Source organism: Mus pahari, chromosome 6, assembly GCF_900095145.1.
Source record: "Mus pahari chromosome 6, PAHARI_EIJ_v1.1, whole genome shotgun sequence".
Lineage (NCBI taxonomy): Eukaryota > Metazoa > Chordata > Mammalia > Rodentia > Muridae > Mus > Mus pahari.
In genome coordinates, this window is record NC_034595.1 from 37,054,464 (window position 1) to 37,071,231 (window position 16,768).

The 16,768-nt window shown below is 37.8% G+C and overlaps 1 protein-coding gene across 3 annotated transcripts in view; it reads left to right on the forward strand.

Annotated features, from left to right (window-relative positions):
* Positions 1-16,768, forward strand: part of Cntln (centlein) — a 250,243-nt gene that overhangs the window by 151,944 nt on the left and 81,531 nt on the right. For all 3 annotated transcript variants that reach the window (XM_029540311.1, XM_029540312.1, XM_029540313.1), the window contains exons 13-15: positions 3,321-3,421; positions 9,018-9,109; positions 12,283-12,815. In XM_029540311.1, the coding sequence (XP_029396171.1) occupies positions 3,321-3,421; positions 9,018-9,109; positions 12,283-12,815 (726 nt within the window). The remainder of the gene's footprint in view (positions 1-3,320; positions 3,422-9,017; positions 9,110-12,282; positions 12,816-16,768) is intronic.

Sequence of the window (16,768 nt, forward strand, 5' to 3'; positions counted from 1 at the left end):
TCTCTCTCTCTCTTTTAATAAAGAAGAGCACTTAATCAGGTTTACTGTCTCAGAGGGTTAGAGTCCATGATGATTGAACAAAGGCATAGCAGCAGGAACAACTGAGAGCTCACATCTCAAACCACAGACTGGAGGCAGAGAGCACACTAGGAATGGTGCTCGTCTTTCCTAATGCTTCCCAAACAGTTCTACTAACTGGGGACAAGTATTAAAATACATTAGCTGATGGGGGCCGTTCTCTTTTAAACCACCACAGAGCCGTTAAGATTCCATTAAGCATCTTGCTTTTTTCTTATCCTGGAAGGCCTTTACTTGAAGTAAAACCTTGCAGGGCACAACATTCTTGGTTGAAATTATTTTTTCAGGACCCAAATACATGACTCCATGCCCTTCTGGTATTTAGAGTTCCTTCAGAGAAATATACCATGGTCTAATGTCTCTATGTGCTACTCTTTTGCAGATTGTAATGTTTCTTCTTTGTCCTGTACTTTAACATTTTAACTATACTATGACATGGTTACAGATGTCTATAGTCTTACATGTTGGCATTCCTTCTTCACTCTACCAAACAGTTACCTACCAACAGCCATATAGGTCTGGCTTGCTATAAAAGGGGCTGTTTGGCCTCTCTGACTCTCTGACTCTTTTCTCTCACTGACCTCTTCTACCTCTTTGCCCTTTACCTCTCCCCTCTCTCTCCATGTGTTCCTGGACTGCCTCTTCTCTTTTTCTCTCTCTGTCCTTCTTTGCCCTCTCTCTTTCTCTGCCTCTACTCCCTTCTCAACTCCCCTTCCTATAACCCCAAATAAAATATATCCTTGGTTGTGGGACACTGGGCTATGCACAGAAAGCCTGGTTTCCAGTTGAGGCTAGATGTTGAACCCCCAGGACCTGGTGGTGATAATTCACCTACATGGGACAGAAAGAATTCTCTCATGTCTCCTGGAACCCTGGCTCATGTCAAAGTTACCAGCCCCTCAGCCTCCACAAGAGAGGCATGGTTAGTAGTCATATAGGCAATGTCCCAAGCTTCTGACCTTCAGGCTAGACTCCTCCCCAGTTACCTAGCAACAGAAAAGATAGCAGCATACTTTAAGAGGGGCTGTTTGGCCCCTCCTCGCTCTCTTACTCCTCTTGCTCTCTTATTCCCCTTACTCTGCTCTCACTCTCTTACTCTCTCTCTCCCTCTTACTCTCTCTTTCTCTCTAGCTTTTCTTTTTTCTCTCTCCCTTTTCCCCTTCTCTCCTCTTGGCCATGGCTGGTCTCTTTCTCATCATTCCACCTTCTTTCCTTTCTCCGGCCTTTCTACAATAAAGCTCTAAAACCAGACTCCTGGACTCAAGGTCGCTGCACTTACTCTTGCCGTGTGGGAACCTCTCTCCCTAAGCCCTCTCTTCCATAAGCCCAGGGCACAGGGTGTTGCCCCAGGGCCCCTTGGTTTTTGGGGCTGTCTCTTGTCTACCCCCTAGCTGAGTGTGGTCAGTGGTTTAGATGCCCACCCGGGGCCGATTAGAAAGCAGCCCTCCCTCGTTTGCCTGCCCAGAGCATAGGAGGAACTCTAGCTGGATACAGGCTATCCTCCCTCCCCTCTTCCCCCTAACCCCTTTTTAATTTCCACACTTGGTTTTATAAAACACATCAGTAAGTATGTGAAGTTCTAAATGTTTCTTATACTGGGATGTCTGTGTCTTCCCCAGGATGTGGACAGTTTTATGCTATTTTCTTATTGAAGAGGTTTTCTATGATCCCAGTCTTTTCCCTCCAGTATATGAGAGATCAGAACATATAATTTTTAGGGGTATCCACAAACTTTTACATTTTCTCTTCAAGCTTTTTTAACTCCTTACTGTCAGAGGTTTCTTTCTGACAGTAACAATTCACAAGATCTGTCTTCAAGCTCTGTTATTTTTACCTCTGCTTGATCCAATCTATTTCGGGGACTATAGAGACAAGGTTCTCATCTCCTCTGTGACTTTCTAGTCTCGTTCAGATCCTGCATTTCCTTGTTTCATTTATCCGATTGGGGTTTTCTTCCCCCATTGTTTTCATATTTCTGTGTTAAGATTATTTGTTTGTTGGGATCATCTTTTATACTAGATGGTGGCCTCCTCAAGCAACTTTCTCTTGATGTTGCCTTGGGAGGCATCAGTCAGTCCTGGGTTTGATTCACAGTACAGATTCTCATACTCTCCAACGCTCATATTCCACCATGGTGTTGTTTTGTTTTGCTTTGTTTTGTTCGTTTTCTCCTTACATTGTGCTGACTTATTGTAGAAACAGGATTTTTCAGAGGTTGAACTGGCTGTCCAGTAAGCCCCTGGCATTCTTCTGTCTCTGCCTCCCCAGCACAAGTATTAGAAGCACATGCTACCCTTTTTATACTCTTTACAGTGTATGAGAAATAGAAGTCAGTTCCTCTTTTTTGTACAGCAAACATTGTACAGACTAAGCCATCTTCCTAGCTCCTGAAAAGTGATGCTTAATAAAATTAACCTGAGTGCCATGTACTAGATTTCATTATGACATTTACAAACATAAATGAGTGAATCATCTTTGTCAATCCCTTCCCCTTCTGCCACTCTCAATCACACTGGACCTTTCTATCCATTCCCTGCCTTGTAGTTTCCTGTCCATGGTCATGTCACATGTATACTATTGCCTGCCCCCTCCCTCCCTTCCTCTCCCCCAACACATTTTTCCCTCATGTGGTCTCTGTTCTAGTGTTTTTGCCCTGTGCCCACTTTTAACACCCCTCCCATACACAAATAGTTCTTTAGCTGGTCATGATATTATGTGCTAATAATCCCAGCATAGAGAAAGCCAAGGCAAAATTGTGAATTCAAAGTTCAGGCTATATATTGAAATATATAAATTTATAAATTTGAAATAGAAATATATAGATATATTTTATATAGGTATATAAATTTACTAATATATTTTATATAATTCAATAGTATATATAGTATTTAATATACATTTAAATATAAATATATAAGTATTTAAGTAAATATATACATAAAATATAAATATATTTGAAATTGAAATATATAAATATTTTAAAATACCAAAAATAAAAAATTCAAGTTTAAATTTTATATATTTGGCATTTGTTACAATGCAGTTGATAGTTTGTATTAAAAAATATGCTCATAGTAATCGATTTGTATGCTGGATAAAAATTAATGAATATATTCAGTTACTATATTTTTGCTTTTATTTTACCATTCTCTATTTTTCAATTGACTTTGCTGCTTTTTTTAACTACACTGTTCATTATCTTACACATTTTATTTAATTGTTAATTGTTCAAATTTTCATAGGATGACTCTTCAAGATGAATTGGATGAGCTTAAAATGCATATGTCTATTGATAAAACAACAATACAGGAATTGAATAGGTGCATGGCAGAGAAAAGAGAAGGTAAGTTTTTAATTAAAATAAATCTTTAGCTTTGTTATCTAATTTTGGTTTCAATTTAATAATCTTATTTAATTTCTGACTTTTTGTACTCTTTTACTGATTTATAACACAATTTTTATGTCTCATGAGAAAATGAAATACAATGAACTCTTAAACATCCCACTTTGAGATGGCTCAGTTGCCAGTGCTGGTGATGCACAGGCCTGTTGGGCTGAGTCCAACCCAGACCCCGGGTAGAAGTGGAGGAAGCCTGCAGAGCCCTCAATGCCTTCCCCTGGTCCTCACACATGGACTGATCGTGAGCCTCCACAAGCACACTCGCCTTCCCCCTTAATTTATTATAAAAATGTAAACAAATATTTGATAAGAGTAAGAGAGAATTAATTTTATTGTTCCTAGTTATGGTTGCTCACAATTTTATAATTGTGTTTAACATTGGCGATTCACTTTTGCGTATGTGCTCCTATTACAAGACTTTGAAAGTACTTAGTTCTAATTTTATGGGGCCTCCATCTTAAACTTAGAAGTAAGGTTTGTTCATTTCAAATGTGCAAACCACTGTGGCCAAACTGTCTGATGATACGGAATGCACCCATGCTACCGATTTAAGACTGTTCTATATTAAAGGTGAAGATAGCTGTATTTACTGTGCAACTTGAGTATCTCAGTGGAAGAAGCAAGTGTCCTTCTAACTTCTGCCACCCAGCTGGTGTCACCATACCTAGTGACTGTTGTTAATGGACTCCTCCTCTGTCTTTTTCTCAGTCCTCATTGTTGACTCAGCCTTAAATATATTGTTAGTGATTTTCCAAGCCAATATTTTAACATTTTTACTTTATACTTTTATGTTCCATCAAAATAAGTACTCACTCCTTCCTGAGCTTCTGAACATGGTTCTTGTTTTCATTTTGTCTTCTCCTGTCAGGCTCTTTTGTTTCTTCTTACTGAGACATGTTCCCACTTCCTCCTTAACAATTGGGATCCTGAAGAGCTTACTGATTTATTGTTCAAACTAACTGTATCATTCTGAAAACAAAATCCATGAGTACGTGAATATCCCAGCAATGAGAAAGACTCCGGTGAAGAAAGAAGGAGAACTTGTGGCCTCACAGTTCCATGTGAACGTCCTGTCCTGGAGAGATGCTTTGTTACACATCAGTGCTCACTGCAGCACTGTGCAGAGTAGCAAAGTTAGGGAAGCATCCGAAGAGCCCAACATCAGAGGATGTGGGTAGACAGATGTGCTATATCCATACAATGGATTTTTTTTCAGCCTTAATAATGAAGTTATGTTGTTTGCAGGAACATGGGAGAAACTGGACAGTAGATGTAAATTAGGTCAGTCTTAGACAAATATCATGTTTTTATTTACTTGTGGCTCATATATACATAGCTTTACACACACACACACACACACACACACACACATATATATATGTGTGTGTGTGTGTATGTGTGTGTGTGTATACATTTTTAGTCTTATCTATATATGTGTGTGTGTGTGTGTGTGTGTGACATGTATATAAAAGTAAAACTGTTTGAGTGGGTCAAAGGGGACTAACAGAAGCAGGAAGCAATAATAACAAGAGAAAGGAGTTTATGAGGAACTGTGTTGAATATACAATACATACGTAGAAGTAAACTTTTTAAAAATCAGAACAATTATTTGGACACTCCCACAGTTTCTGCTTTTGCGGAGTCTTATTATATCTTGTTTTGTCCTGATTGGCTGCTGTCTCTTGAAGGCCTGCTCTTTTCTGAAGCAGAAATGGAGTGGGGTGAATCTGGGGGAGAGGACAGATGAGGGAGGGGAGGAGTAGTGGGTGGAGGGAAACTGTGTTGTGTCGGGGGTGTGTTGTATGGGAGAGCAATCTATTATCTATTAAATAAAAAGAAAAAACAAAGAATAGTGTGGTAGAATTAAGGAATATATTTAAAAATAGCAATAGCAAATAATGGGAAAGCCATTTAATAAGTAACCAAACTTGAAAAAAGTATTTGTGGCACATCAAATGCTCTAACTGCACATGCAGCAGAGGATGGCCTGGTTGGTCATCAATGGGAGGAGAGGCTTGGTCCTATGAGGATTCTACGCCCCAGTATAGGGGAATGCCAGAACCTGGAAGTGGAAATGGGTGGGTTGGGGATCAGGGGAGGGTGGACAGGATAGGGGGATTTCAGAGGGGAATCCAGGAAAGGGGATAACATTTGAAATGTAAATAAGGAAAATATCTAATAATAAACAAATAAATGTAAAAAAAAAAAAAAGAAAACTGGCAAAACAAACCCTCATGTGCAACTTTACTGAACTGAAGGTGGATTCAGTCAGGAACAAAGAAACTAAAATAAACAAATGCAATGCATGCTAAAAATTATCATACTGAATTAATATGTAAGGATTTGAAATCACAGGAAAATATGTGTTCCATTACTAAAATAGATACACAAAATACAGTTGGTTATTTTCTGCTAAATTGTATTCTTTGTAGCATTTTTGTTTGTTTTTAAAGTGATTCATAGTTCAAAAAATCAGAAAAACATGGCTATCACTTTTATAGAAGCATAAAGAATAGAAAAAATAAAGTAAGTTTTAATGATATTAGCCATTGATATACTTAACATACTGTAAAAATTGGCGCTTACAATTCAAGGATAAATTTATTTGTTTCATTTGGCTTAATACAGTTTGCACACAACACTTTTGCATTTTCTCATTTACTAAAAATTCCACCCTATTAAATGCTAAATAATTTCATATTCAATACACATTAACAGCAAACTAGTCTTATAAAATAATAATAAACATTCATTTGGGGATGTTTACCAGTTATTTTTGTATTTATTGTATTTTGCTATTAAGTATTTCAGATAAAGATAGTTGAAATCAAATTAAAAGTGCTAAACGTTTTTAAAGTGCTAAAAATGTTCATAATTTATCAAAAATGACTAAGCTCTTTCATAAATGTTTTTGTTTTAATGCTTAAAATAAAAAAGTCAAAAAATTATGTTTTTAGATAATGTATTACTATAGTTAAAATTAGGACGAAAAAGAATAATAAGAATAATTAACAATAAAACGTTAATAAAAACAGTAAAAAGCAGAATAATTTAGATTAATTGTTCAGTGAACTAGGGCTTGGAAACACTAGCCCACCTATTGGCACTGACAGGAGCTGGTCTTTCTGTGTGGCCCAGGCCAACCTAGACTTGGCAGGCTTCTTCCCCAGCCTGAGTGCTGAGCACCCCTCCCCCAGCGCTGCTGAGCAATTTGAACCTAGATATTTCTGACCTTCCTTTGCACATTGCCCCCAACTCAGGGTGCTGTGTGAATTACCTTATCTGACTTGGTCTTTCTCTCCAAAATCTCCTTAATGAAGGAATAACTCATAGAAAAGCAAGCTTAAAGGTATTTGGCAGTTCTCTTCAAAGACAACATCAGTTCCTCTGATGACTTGAGGATATGGAAAGACAGCCTTCCCTGTTACTTCAGTTTCTCTGCATCACCTGTGTCCCTGGGCACTGTGTCCTTCAGACACACTCAGTTTCCCTAAAAGTCATTTTCTACCCCTAAAAAATTCTACAATTTCCTGTGCCATCTTCCTTTTCCTTATGCTGAGGGTACTGAAGTTTGGACCATGTGGCCCTTCGACAATTTTCATAGATTGTGTGGAATTTGTTTTTTTTTTTTCCTTACAGATCTATTTTCTGTTTATTTTAGTGCACTTAGACAGAGAGAGAGAGAGAGAGATTACCTTTATCTCTTTGCTAAACCAAGATTAAAAGAAAAGGAAGCAAGCAATATAACAAAGCAAGTTTTAACAAGCTATTAATAAACAAAAAGTAGTTAAAAACAGAAAAAGAGAAGAAATTCCTGAAAGAAATTCAAGAAAGAACACAAATCAGGATGAATTTTAATGCTAGTAAAAATTATAGTATTTAAACCATATGATAAAAATAAATGTCTTGTAGAATGAGAAATCTCATTGTCTTAGTGAGGTCCCCTTGCCTCGGTTCCCACACCCTGAGGTGCTTGAACTGAAGTGTCTTAGAGTGGGTTCCTTGCTTCACTCCATGTTTGAGTCTAACTGCTTCCATATTTTTATAAAAGCTATAAATGAAAGCAAAATCTACCTGGGCAACACCCACAGGTGAGCATCCTCACCCATTCTGCCCAGCATGCCTTGCATAAACCTAGGACCAAATACACAGCAAGGAGATTCTTTTAAAAGTCATTCTTCAGTGTTTATTAGCAATATACAGATGTTGTAAGTACTATAGTATGTGAATATAGTATTATGTTATTTTTAAGGATAAATATCTCAGAACTATAGGAGATATTTAATTGACTAGAACAGATGAATTATATTTGCATATTATTTCTATATTGCTGAAGAGTGCTGTAAATGAATTCAGCAGCATGGTGTTAGGGGACTAGAAAAGATGCTTGGGAGCTGATAGGTTATTATCAAGGTAAAGGTATGTATTCCCCAAGAGGCAAATTCTACCTATTCTAGCTTTTATTATCCTTAGGATAGTGTTCTATTTATTTCATGAGCACAGAAGTTTTAATTGAGTATGTCATGTTTCAAAGACAAAAGAAATGCCTAATTCACTCTAACAAACTTGTTAGTCACTGCTTTTACCAGGAGGATTTCTGCTCCACAGAGAATAATATTGTTTTCTCTTTCATTGTTGAAAAATCAAAGTTTCACATTGACCTACAGCAGTCTGGCTTACTTTAAAGCAAAAGTAAGCTAACAGATGTATACCCTCTTAGCGTTAGGAATTCTCTGTTCCCTGTTTTGTTCTTTAAGAACATTATACTTTAAAATAATTCAGGAGCTCAGTAAAGAATGGTAACTTCATCACTGTAACTTATCTGTAAAGAAGACAGTTATAAATTTGTGTGAATTTTAATATTAATGAAAAATGTATGACAGAGTTTCCTTTAACTTTGTGAATTCCGTGCAGATTTTGCTGTTCTGTGAAGGCTGTGGCAGTTATTTACCAGCCCCTGAAGGAGTGATTTGTCAACCAATTTCACCCTTGAATGTGAGCTTGCTTCTTAGGAAGCCACAGCTCCTCTAGGATTGAGGTTTTTATGGTTTGACCTGCCAGTGCAGGAACCTTTCCCTGGAAGGGAAGGCTCCTGCACTGTGAGGGCTTCAGTCTCTAATTCTGTGACTGCTTGCTGTGTTCAGAGATCACTCTGACCCACCTGGCAGGGAACAGGATCAGCAGAACAAAACTAGTAGCGCTGTAGATAAAAAAGAGTGGATTCTGCTTCCAGGGTAAAGGTGGAACAGTCGACAAAGAATGAGCACAGGAATGAAAGTCTAGCATTGTTAACCCACAGATCTATTGTACCTTTGAAAGTCTTAACACTGCAGGAAAAAAGGGACACCACAAAGACGTAATTATGTGACAAAACAAACTCTTGAGAAAGGTCACAATTTAGTTCTAGTCAAATACTTGACAAGAAAAATAGACTAGATTATTCAAAACTGAAAAACCAGCAAACCTTTCCCCTTAAACCGACAGTGCAGTGTTTCAGCAATATATGATATACCATAATATATTATTTATTTGCTTCCAGAACAACTCTTTAGACACCGTGAAGACGCAGAGGTCAAGAAGAGTGCTCCAGAGAAGAATGAGAAAGCAATATCAGAACAGACATTACAGAAGGTAGTCTAATCTTTAAGATATTGAGCTGAGCAAGTTAAATCTGAATTTTACCATAAAGAATTATATTTTAAAACGAGAGCTCATGAACTTAAACCTTGTGTGAATCCTTAATTTAAATTCATAATTCAAAATCATCGGCTTGCCAAAATTGGGTAAAAAAAAAATCAATGTTAGTAAAATAAATGTATAAACACTTGTGCTTCTGTGGACATAGATTAAAAATATTTTTATAGATGGAGTGGAGAAAATGAGAAGAAGAGAAGTTAACAAAATTTGGGATATATGTGCTTATTAGTTATAAGTGAGCAGTTTAACTTAAAATGAGTCAGGAGATCTGCTCTTCTTGAACAGGCATGGATTATTTTTTATTTATAGCTCTGCCGTGGTAGAATGCTAATATCTTTATAATTTAAACTTGAAAATATGTGTGAGTTATTGTCAATAAAATTTAGCTTATGATTTACTATAGTTTCTCTATTTTAATAGGACAATTCGTGTCAACCTATAGTTACACTACAGCATTACTCTCACTGATAGTAAAATGCTGTTTTCGGATTGTAGAGTTTATCTTAGTTTTGTTTTACAAAATATATTAACAGGTTCAATGAGTGGTTTCAAGTTTATGAACAGTTATTGGTTATATTATTAAAAGTTCATCTCTAAATAATTTACTCTTTGATGGCTATCTGGCTACTCTGAATTACATTTGAGTTTTACTAAATCATCTGTTCATAAACAAAACTCAGCATGGACTTACATATCAACAATTTCAGTTTATCTACCTCTATTTTCCGTACTGATGGATAGACTTGTGGGAATTTCTCATGAGCTACAGCAACTTTGTACTTCCTTAGGCTTGTCCTGTAGCAAAGGATGTCCCCTCAGTGCTACTGAACAGCACATACCCGGTTAACATAGGATAGAGGATGAAGCGTGCTGCCAGTCATTCAACTTGAAGTCATCTATGTTCTGTCAAGTAGGGTATTATATAGTTTATATTAGTGTGTCAACTTTGTTTTAAAATAGTATTTTTCTGTACTGTTTTAAATAATTTTATTTGCATAGACAAATAACATTATGGGTCCAGAAATGCATTTAAGGCCTATAAAATCTTAGCATTTATTTTCATTGAACTTAAATCAAATTAGCATGTTAATTTTTTTACTTTTAAACAGTAACTTTATCCAGTTGTGTCAGTCATCTTTTTAAAATTTATAGTTAAATTTATTACTTTAATTAACAGATATTATATTCATATGGTATTAAGCATTGAATTTAGGGTCTCATGCATGCTAGGCAAGTTATCTACCACAAACCTATTTGCTTATAGAGGCAGAGACAGATACAGAGGCATAGAGAAACATATTCATACAGGTCTTTTAAGTTACACAGGCTGGGTTTGAAGTCATTCTATAGCATAAGCTGGCCTTCCTGTCCTGAGTAGCCAGGTTCAAGAGCCTCCAACATAAGATTCATCTGAATTTCCTTCTTGGATTTATGTGTGTGGAGGGATGTGTGCATATATATGCTTGTGGAGGCCTGAAACCACCTCAAGCACAATCAACTGTTTCTCTCCTTCTCCCTCTCCCTCCACCCTCCCTCCCTCTCCTCCTTCCCTCTCCTCCTTCCCTCTCCTCTCAATTTCTATCTTAATCTTGCTATGCAGGGATGCAGCAATCCACCTGACTCTGCCTCCATGGCTCTAGAATACCCTGGAATATGAGAGACAGAGGGAGAGAGAGAGAGAGAGAGAGAGAGAGAGAGAGAGAGAGAGAGAGAGAATGTATGTATGTATATATGTATGTATGTATGTTTGTATGTATGTATGTATGTTTTGGGGACCAAACTCAGATCCTCTTGCTCTAGGTTCCTCTTGCTCTAGGTTAGTGCTTTATTGGCTAAGCTTTCTCTCTAGCCCCAAAGACACGTTATAAAAAGGGATGAATAAAGGGCTTCAGTGACAGCTTATACCTGTAGTCCATTTGTACTGACATGAACTTTAGGTTTAGCTTAGGGTGTGAATTGATCAATCTTAGTCAAGGTATAATCCTGCACATCGTTATTTCAGCTTAGAGCTGTTATCACTGTGGTCCAATAAAGTGTTAAATTGTTAATCTGTCACTCCCTGAGAAAACCGCCTTTTGGCCTCATGGATAACTACCCTCATTTGGAGGTACAGAGTTCTCTGACCCTTTCACTCTTTGTGGAATTCTTCATGGTTCAGTAGCTAAGGTTTGAAGTAACAACTCATCTCTGTTTCTTGAGCCAACATACATGTGCATAACAAAGACATACATGTGAGCTCAAATAAAGGATCAGTGCTTCTTTGCAAAAGTAGTTTTTGTGTTTCTGTTTCAGTTTTACTTATAAAACTAGTTTGAAAAATAGTCTAATGTTATTTTTCAAATTCTAATTCCAAGCATCCTGTAAGAGGTTTGTAATATTCTGTGCTTGATGTTTGCTTGCAGCATTTAAGTCGTGTCACATACTACTTTAAGGTGTGCATGAGTGTCTTTCCAGTGGCTGTTGATATATAGAGCCTGGAGGTCTTTGACTATCACTGTGTTCTACGACAGAAGAAATATTTATTGAAATAAATAGAAATGTTTCACTTTTAATCAACTTTCAAATTCTTGAAATTTTAGATTATTGAACACGATTTTTGCAGAAATATTTTATTGTATAAAATAAGAATCGCATTGAGAATTAAAATGGTACTTTTCTAATTTAGAACTAAAACTGTTGCAGGTCATTTATTTTGTCACCACACCTTACCATGTGAGTCAAGTGTTAAAGAAATGTTCTTTACTAATAGTTTCTCTATGAGCCTATTTTAGCCTATTCCATAAACAGCTTATCTCTGGAAATATTGCCTTTCACAGTTAGAATGTATAGCCAAAGTACCTACAGTCTTAGAAAACCCTGCAGCTCGTTGACATCCTCAGCTCTGATCACTTTGTGTAGGATTTTAACTTCCCTTACCATCTGTCCTTCATTCAGCAGATGCATTATTGCATTTCTGGATGTATCCTTAGAATTATTTAGAAAGTAAGTGCCTGAGATTCATTGTGTCCTTGTGCTAAATGGAACTTTCATCAGTTAGAAATGATAATTAAAAATTACATAGATTATGGTTTTAAATTTTAAAAGAGTAATTAAACTTTCTTGCTTAGGTCATTGAGTTGGAAAATCGGCTAAAATCTTTTGAGAAAAACTCAAGAAAATTAAAAGAAGAGAGTAAGAGATTAAAGAAAGAGAATGATTCCCTTAAATCCCACTTACAACACTATCAAGAAGACTCGGAGGCGAGAGAGAAGGAGCTGGAGCAACTGCTGAGGGTGAGCACAGAGGTAGAACGCGACAAAAGGGAGCTGCAAACAAACATCACTGCTCTGGAGAGGGAAGTCACTACCCTGAGGGGACAAGTGGCAGAAGCTAAGGCTTCGAGAGACGAAGACGAAGCGGTGGTGTCTCCAGAGGAGAGAGCACACTGCCCAACAGACAAAGCTAAAGCTGAGATGTCCACCACAGATGTGAGAGCCCAGCGCTGTGACTGCAAGACAGCCACGACAAAGGTGAAATTTAAAGCTGCCAAGAGAAAGTGCTCTGTGGGTCGCCACCACACAGTTCTCAATCACTCCATCAAGGTTATGAGCCACGTTGAGAACCTCAGCAAGGACGGCTGGGAGGATGTGAGTGAAGGCAGGTAAGGCTCTCATTAACTTAGCTCTGTGGTGGGGACAGTGTGCATCTGTAAAGCACTGGCAAATGGAGATTGAATTTCAACTACTGTCGATTTGGTATTCAGAAAAAATACTGTCAGAGCCTTTGAAATATCTTGGGAGGTCTTGTTCTGAGCTTATTGACTGAAATTTGCATGCAAAATTAGCCACAACTGCATGAGTATTTGAATAGGTGCCAGGAAACCCAAAAGAAGGCAATGCTTGATTTCTTCCAGTGATGCTATTTTCATGCAGTCATGAGGCTTGAAATTGACAGTTTGGCAGGTTGATTTAATTTGCTGGTCCTTTGCATATTCACCACTGACAGCTAAGGATTCCCAGGCAAGCCTACTAAGTCGGTTTAGTTATCTTGTGACATGCCAACCTGGGAGGAGAAACATTTTTCCCCCTTAATTTAGTTAGATAAATTTTGAATGACCCATTTCAGCTTGTTACCAGATGTCTACAAGCTGTTTAACACCCTTTAAATTAAGAACCATCTTCACTAATTATTTCATGTGTGTATTTATGCAAAGTCATTGTACAAACTTTATGTGGATCAAAGTTAAAGATTTCTTAAGAGATGTAGATTCATATTCTTAAGTTGTTTAGCCATTGAATATAAAGAGGATAATACTGAAAGTCTACACATTATTTGGTCTTGCATCTGGATGTACACTGGAAGTGTAGAGGCGAAGGAATGACACAGCACCTGTGTTTATACCTCTGTAATAAAGAAGTTCATTGGTAGAGTTGTTAATGAGTTGTCCACTTTGCCATGGTTTTAAATATCTGGCCTGTTTCATAATACTGTATATTTATATTTATATTTATTTTCTCCAGATTCGTTTGTTTGTTCATTTGTTTAAGCTCTTCTGCAGTGCTCTGTTTTAGATACGGGACAACTAGGGATATTTTTCTTAGCCACAAGCATAGAAATGGAAAATTAGCTTAAAGCGTACACCTGTTGGTGTGATGCCCTTGCTGGCCCTCAGATGAAGCATGGCTGACATACCTGTAGTAAAGACATAGCGGAGGTCAACATGGCATTCATTATTCAAGGTTCTGTGTGACCATGGAAGACAAATGAAAACCTAAAGGATTGGAGAAAAGTGTCCATTTTTTAATGCTTAGTGTTCATGAAGAGTGGACAGTTACATAGATAAAGAGAAGGATAAATGTATCATGTCCAAAATAAGAGCAAAGGACCAGGATGCAGAGATTCAGTAGCATCATTCTCTTCAGAGTGTCTTAAGCCTCTGCATAGCCCTCCTTCCTGGGCAGCGTAGGCCCTTTGTGGTCTGAGGGTCTTCTCTCACTGAACGGTGAGTAGACAAGGAGATATTATTTCACAGAAAGACAATGTTGAGGACAAGTATATGTTACACACTTCAGTTTGGAGGAAAGTGGATGTATTGATTAATTACTTTTCTATTGATATTATATAACACCATGATCAAAACAACTTACAGAAGAAAGTTTATCTTTGTTTATGCTTCCAGAGAGTTAGAGTTCATAATGGTGGGACAGAATCTTAGTTACAGCAGAAACAGGGAACTAAGAGTCCATCTTGAATTTCAAGTACAAAGCAAAGCAGGGAGAGTGGATTGCAAGTATTGTGAGGTTTGAATTCTCAAAGTCCAGCCCTTGTATCAAAACTTAAATGCTGCACCACTTAAACCTCACCAAACAGTGTCACCCATCCAATACTATGAGGGACATTTCTCATTCAAACCACCACAAGTGTTCTAGTTTTTGTCATTATTTGTTTTTTTTTTTCTTAAAGATATATATATGTCACTGCTCTCTTCACACACACCAGAAGAGGGCATCAGATCCCATTACAGATGGTTGTGAGCCACCATGTTGTTGCTGAGAATTGAACTCAGTACCTCTGGAAGAACAGTCAGTGCTCTCAACCGATGAGCCATCCCTCTAGCCCTGACATTGCTTGGTTTTATACCATTTTTCTTTAGGGGAAAATAAAGAGTAACAGACAGGAAGGTCAGAAATGACAGAGACCTTGTTTTTGAGGCTGTTTCTCAGGTGCTCCAGTGCTCTTTATATTAAAATATTCTGAATGGCAAAATGTCATAGGATTGTTCTCTGAGCCTGAGCAACTCTTTGTGCATTATAATCATAGGGAGATTCTATAAAAATTCCCAGGCTTAAACATACTCCAAACCAATGTTTCTATAATTTTTGAGATTGACTAGAAGTATCAGTTATATTTGAATATTGTTACCTGGTTCCAATGTGCTGGTAGGTTTCAGAAATGTTTTAAATGATTACAAAATGAAATTCCTAGCTATTAGACAGATAAATAAACTAAAGAGGCATGCTCATGGGGGAAGTGAGATGGTTTACTGGGTAATAATGCTGTTCCCAAGCCTGATGACATTATTGCAATCATGGTAGGAGAGAACAAAATCCTATGAACTGATCAAGCACACGCCTTATGACATGTGTGGATATGTATACATCTCTCTCTCTCTCTCTCTCTCTCTCTCTCTCTCTCTCTCTCTCTCTCTCTCTCTCCTTTTTACAAGAACAGTTTATGAAAGCAAGGCCAGAGGACTACATCTATATTGTCTCTTTCTTTTTATCTTTTTTCAGTTTCTCCTTCCCTGGTCTCAGCAGCAACAGAAGTAAACAAAATAGTACTCAACTCAAAACCCACTAAACATTTATCTATATCTTTAAGAAAAAATCTAGTGGCAACGGCAATCTGTACATCAACAATATAATGCCCCTCCACTTATCATAAAATATTGGTATAGCTTATTTATGTCTGAGTCTATATGTATTGATAAATACATAAAAGTTGGGTAATATATTCAATTTCAATTTCATCATATCAATGCACATTCATAAAGCCATATGTTTTAAAGAAATATCACTATATTTTTAAATATAAGGATATCATCTAAGTTGCTCAGTAGTATAATTCATTTTTGCACAGTGATGCTGTTAAACTTCCTGCTTGGCAGAATAGTTTCAGAAATCATTTAGCTGCCAAGAATTCTCACATTAGAACCATGTGGAGGCACGTCACAGGCGTCTTAAGATTCCATTTCTTTCCTTTTTCTATAGGGTAGTAGTAGTTTTCTGTTGACTTGACACAGGCTAGTTACCTGGGAAGAAGAAGCTCAGTTGAAGAAAGGTTTCTGTCAGATTGCTTGTAGGCAAGTCTGTGGGACATCATGTAGATTAATGATCAGTGTTGGAGGGCCCCGCTTACTGTGGGCAGTGCCACTCCTGGGCATGTGTAAGAAAGCAGGTGGAGCAAACTATGGGGAGCAGACCAGTAAACAGAACCTCCAGAGCCTCCCATTCTCCCTGTCTATAAACCTCTTAAATGCTCCTCATATTCCTATTATATGTGTCAGAGGGACAGACATTCAGACAGACAGACTTCCTGAATCAGGTTCCTGCCCTGACTTCTTTCAAGTGTGACCTGAGAACTGTAAAATGAAATCAGTCCCTTCCTTCCCACATGCTCTTTGCCCTGGCGCTTTATCTCAGCAGTGGACTATCACATGTGTATGAGAACAATAGTATTATGGACCTATTCCCTGGCAATTACTTCATAGTTTATGAGAGTATGTTTGTCCTGGCTCTCGCTGCTGTTATAAGCCACTGTGACACAAGCAGCTTGAGGACAGGCATCTTATCATTTGGTGACTCTAGTGAGAACCCAGCCCTGAGAGATCTCTCAGCAGCTGGCCACAGAGCTGTGCTGGTCCCAGCTCACTCACTCACTCACTGCCTATATTCCACAGCATTGTTCTCTGTCTCTCTGTCTCTCTGTCTCTCTGTCTCTCTCTGTCTCTCTCTGTCTCTCTCTGTCTCTCTCTGTCTCTCTGTCTCTGTCTCTGTCTCTGTCTCTCTCTCTCTCTCTCTCTCCCTCCTTCCCTCCCTCCCTCCCTCCCTCCCT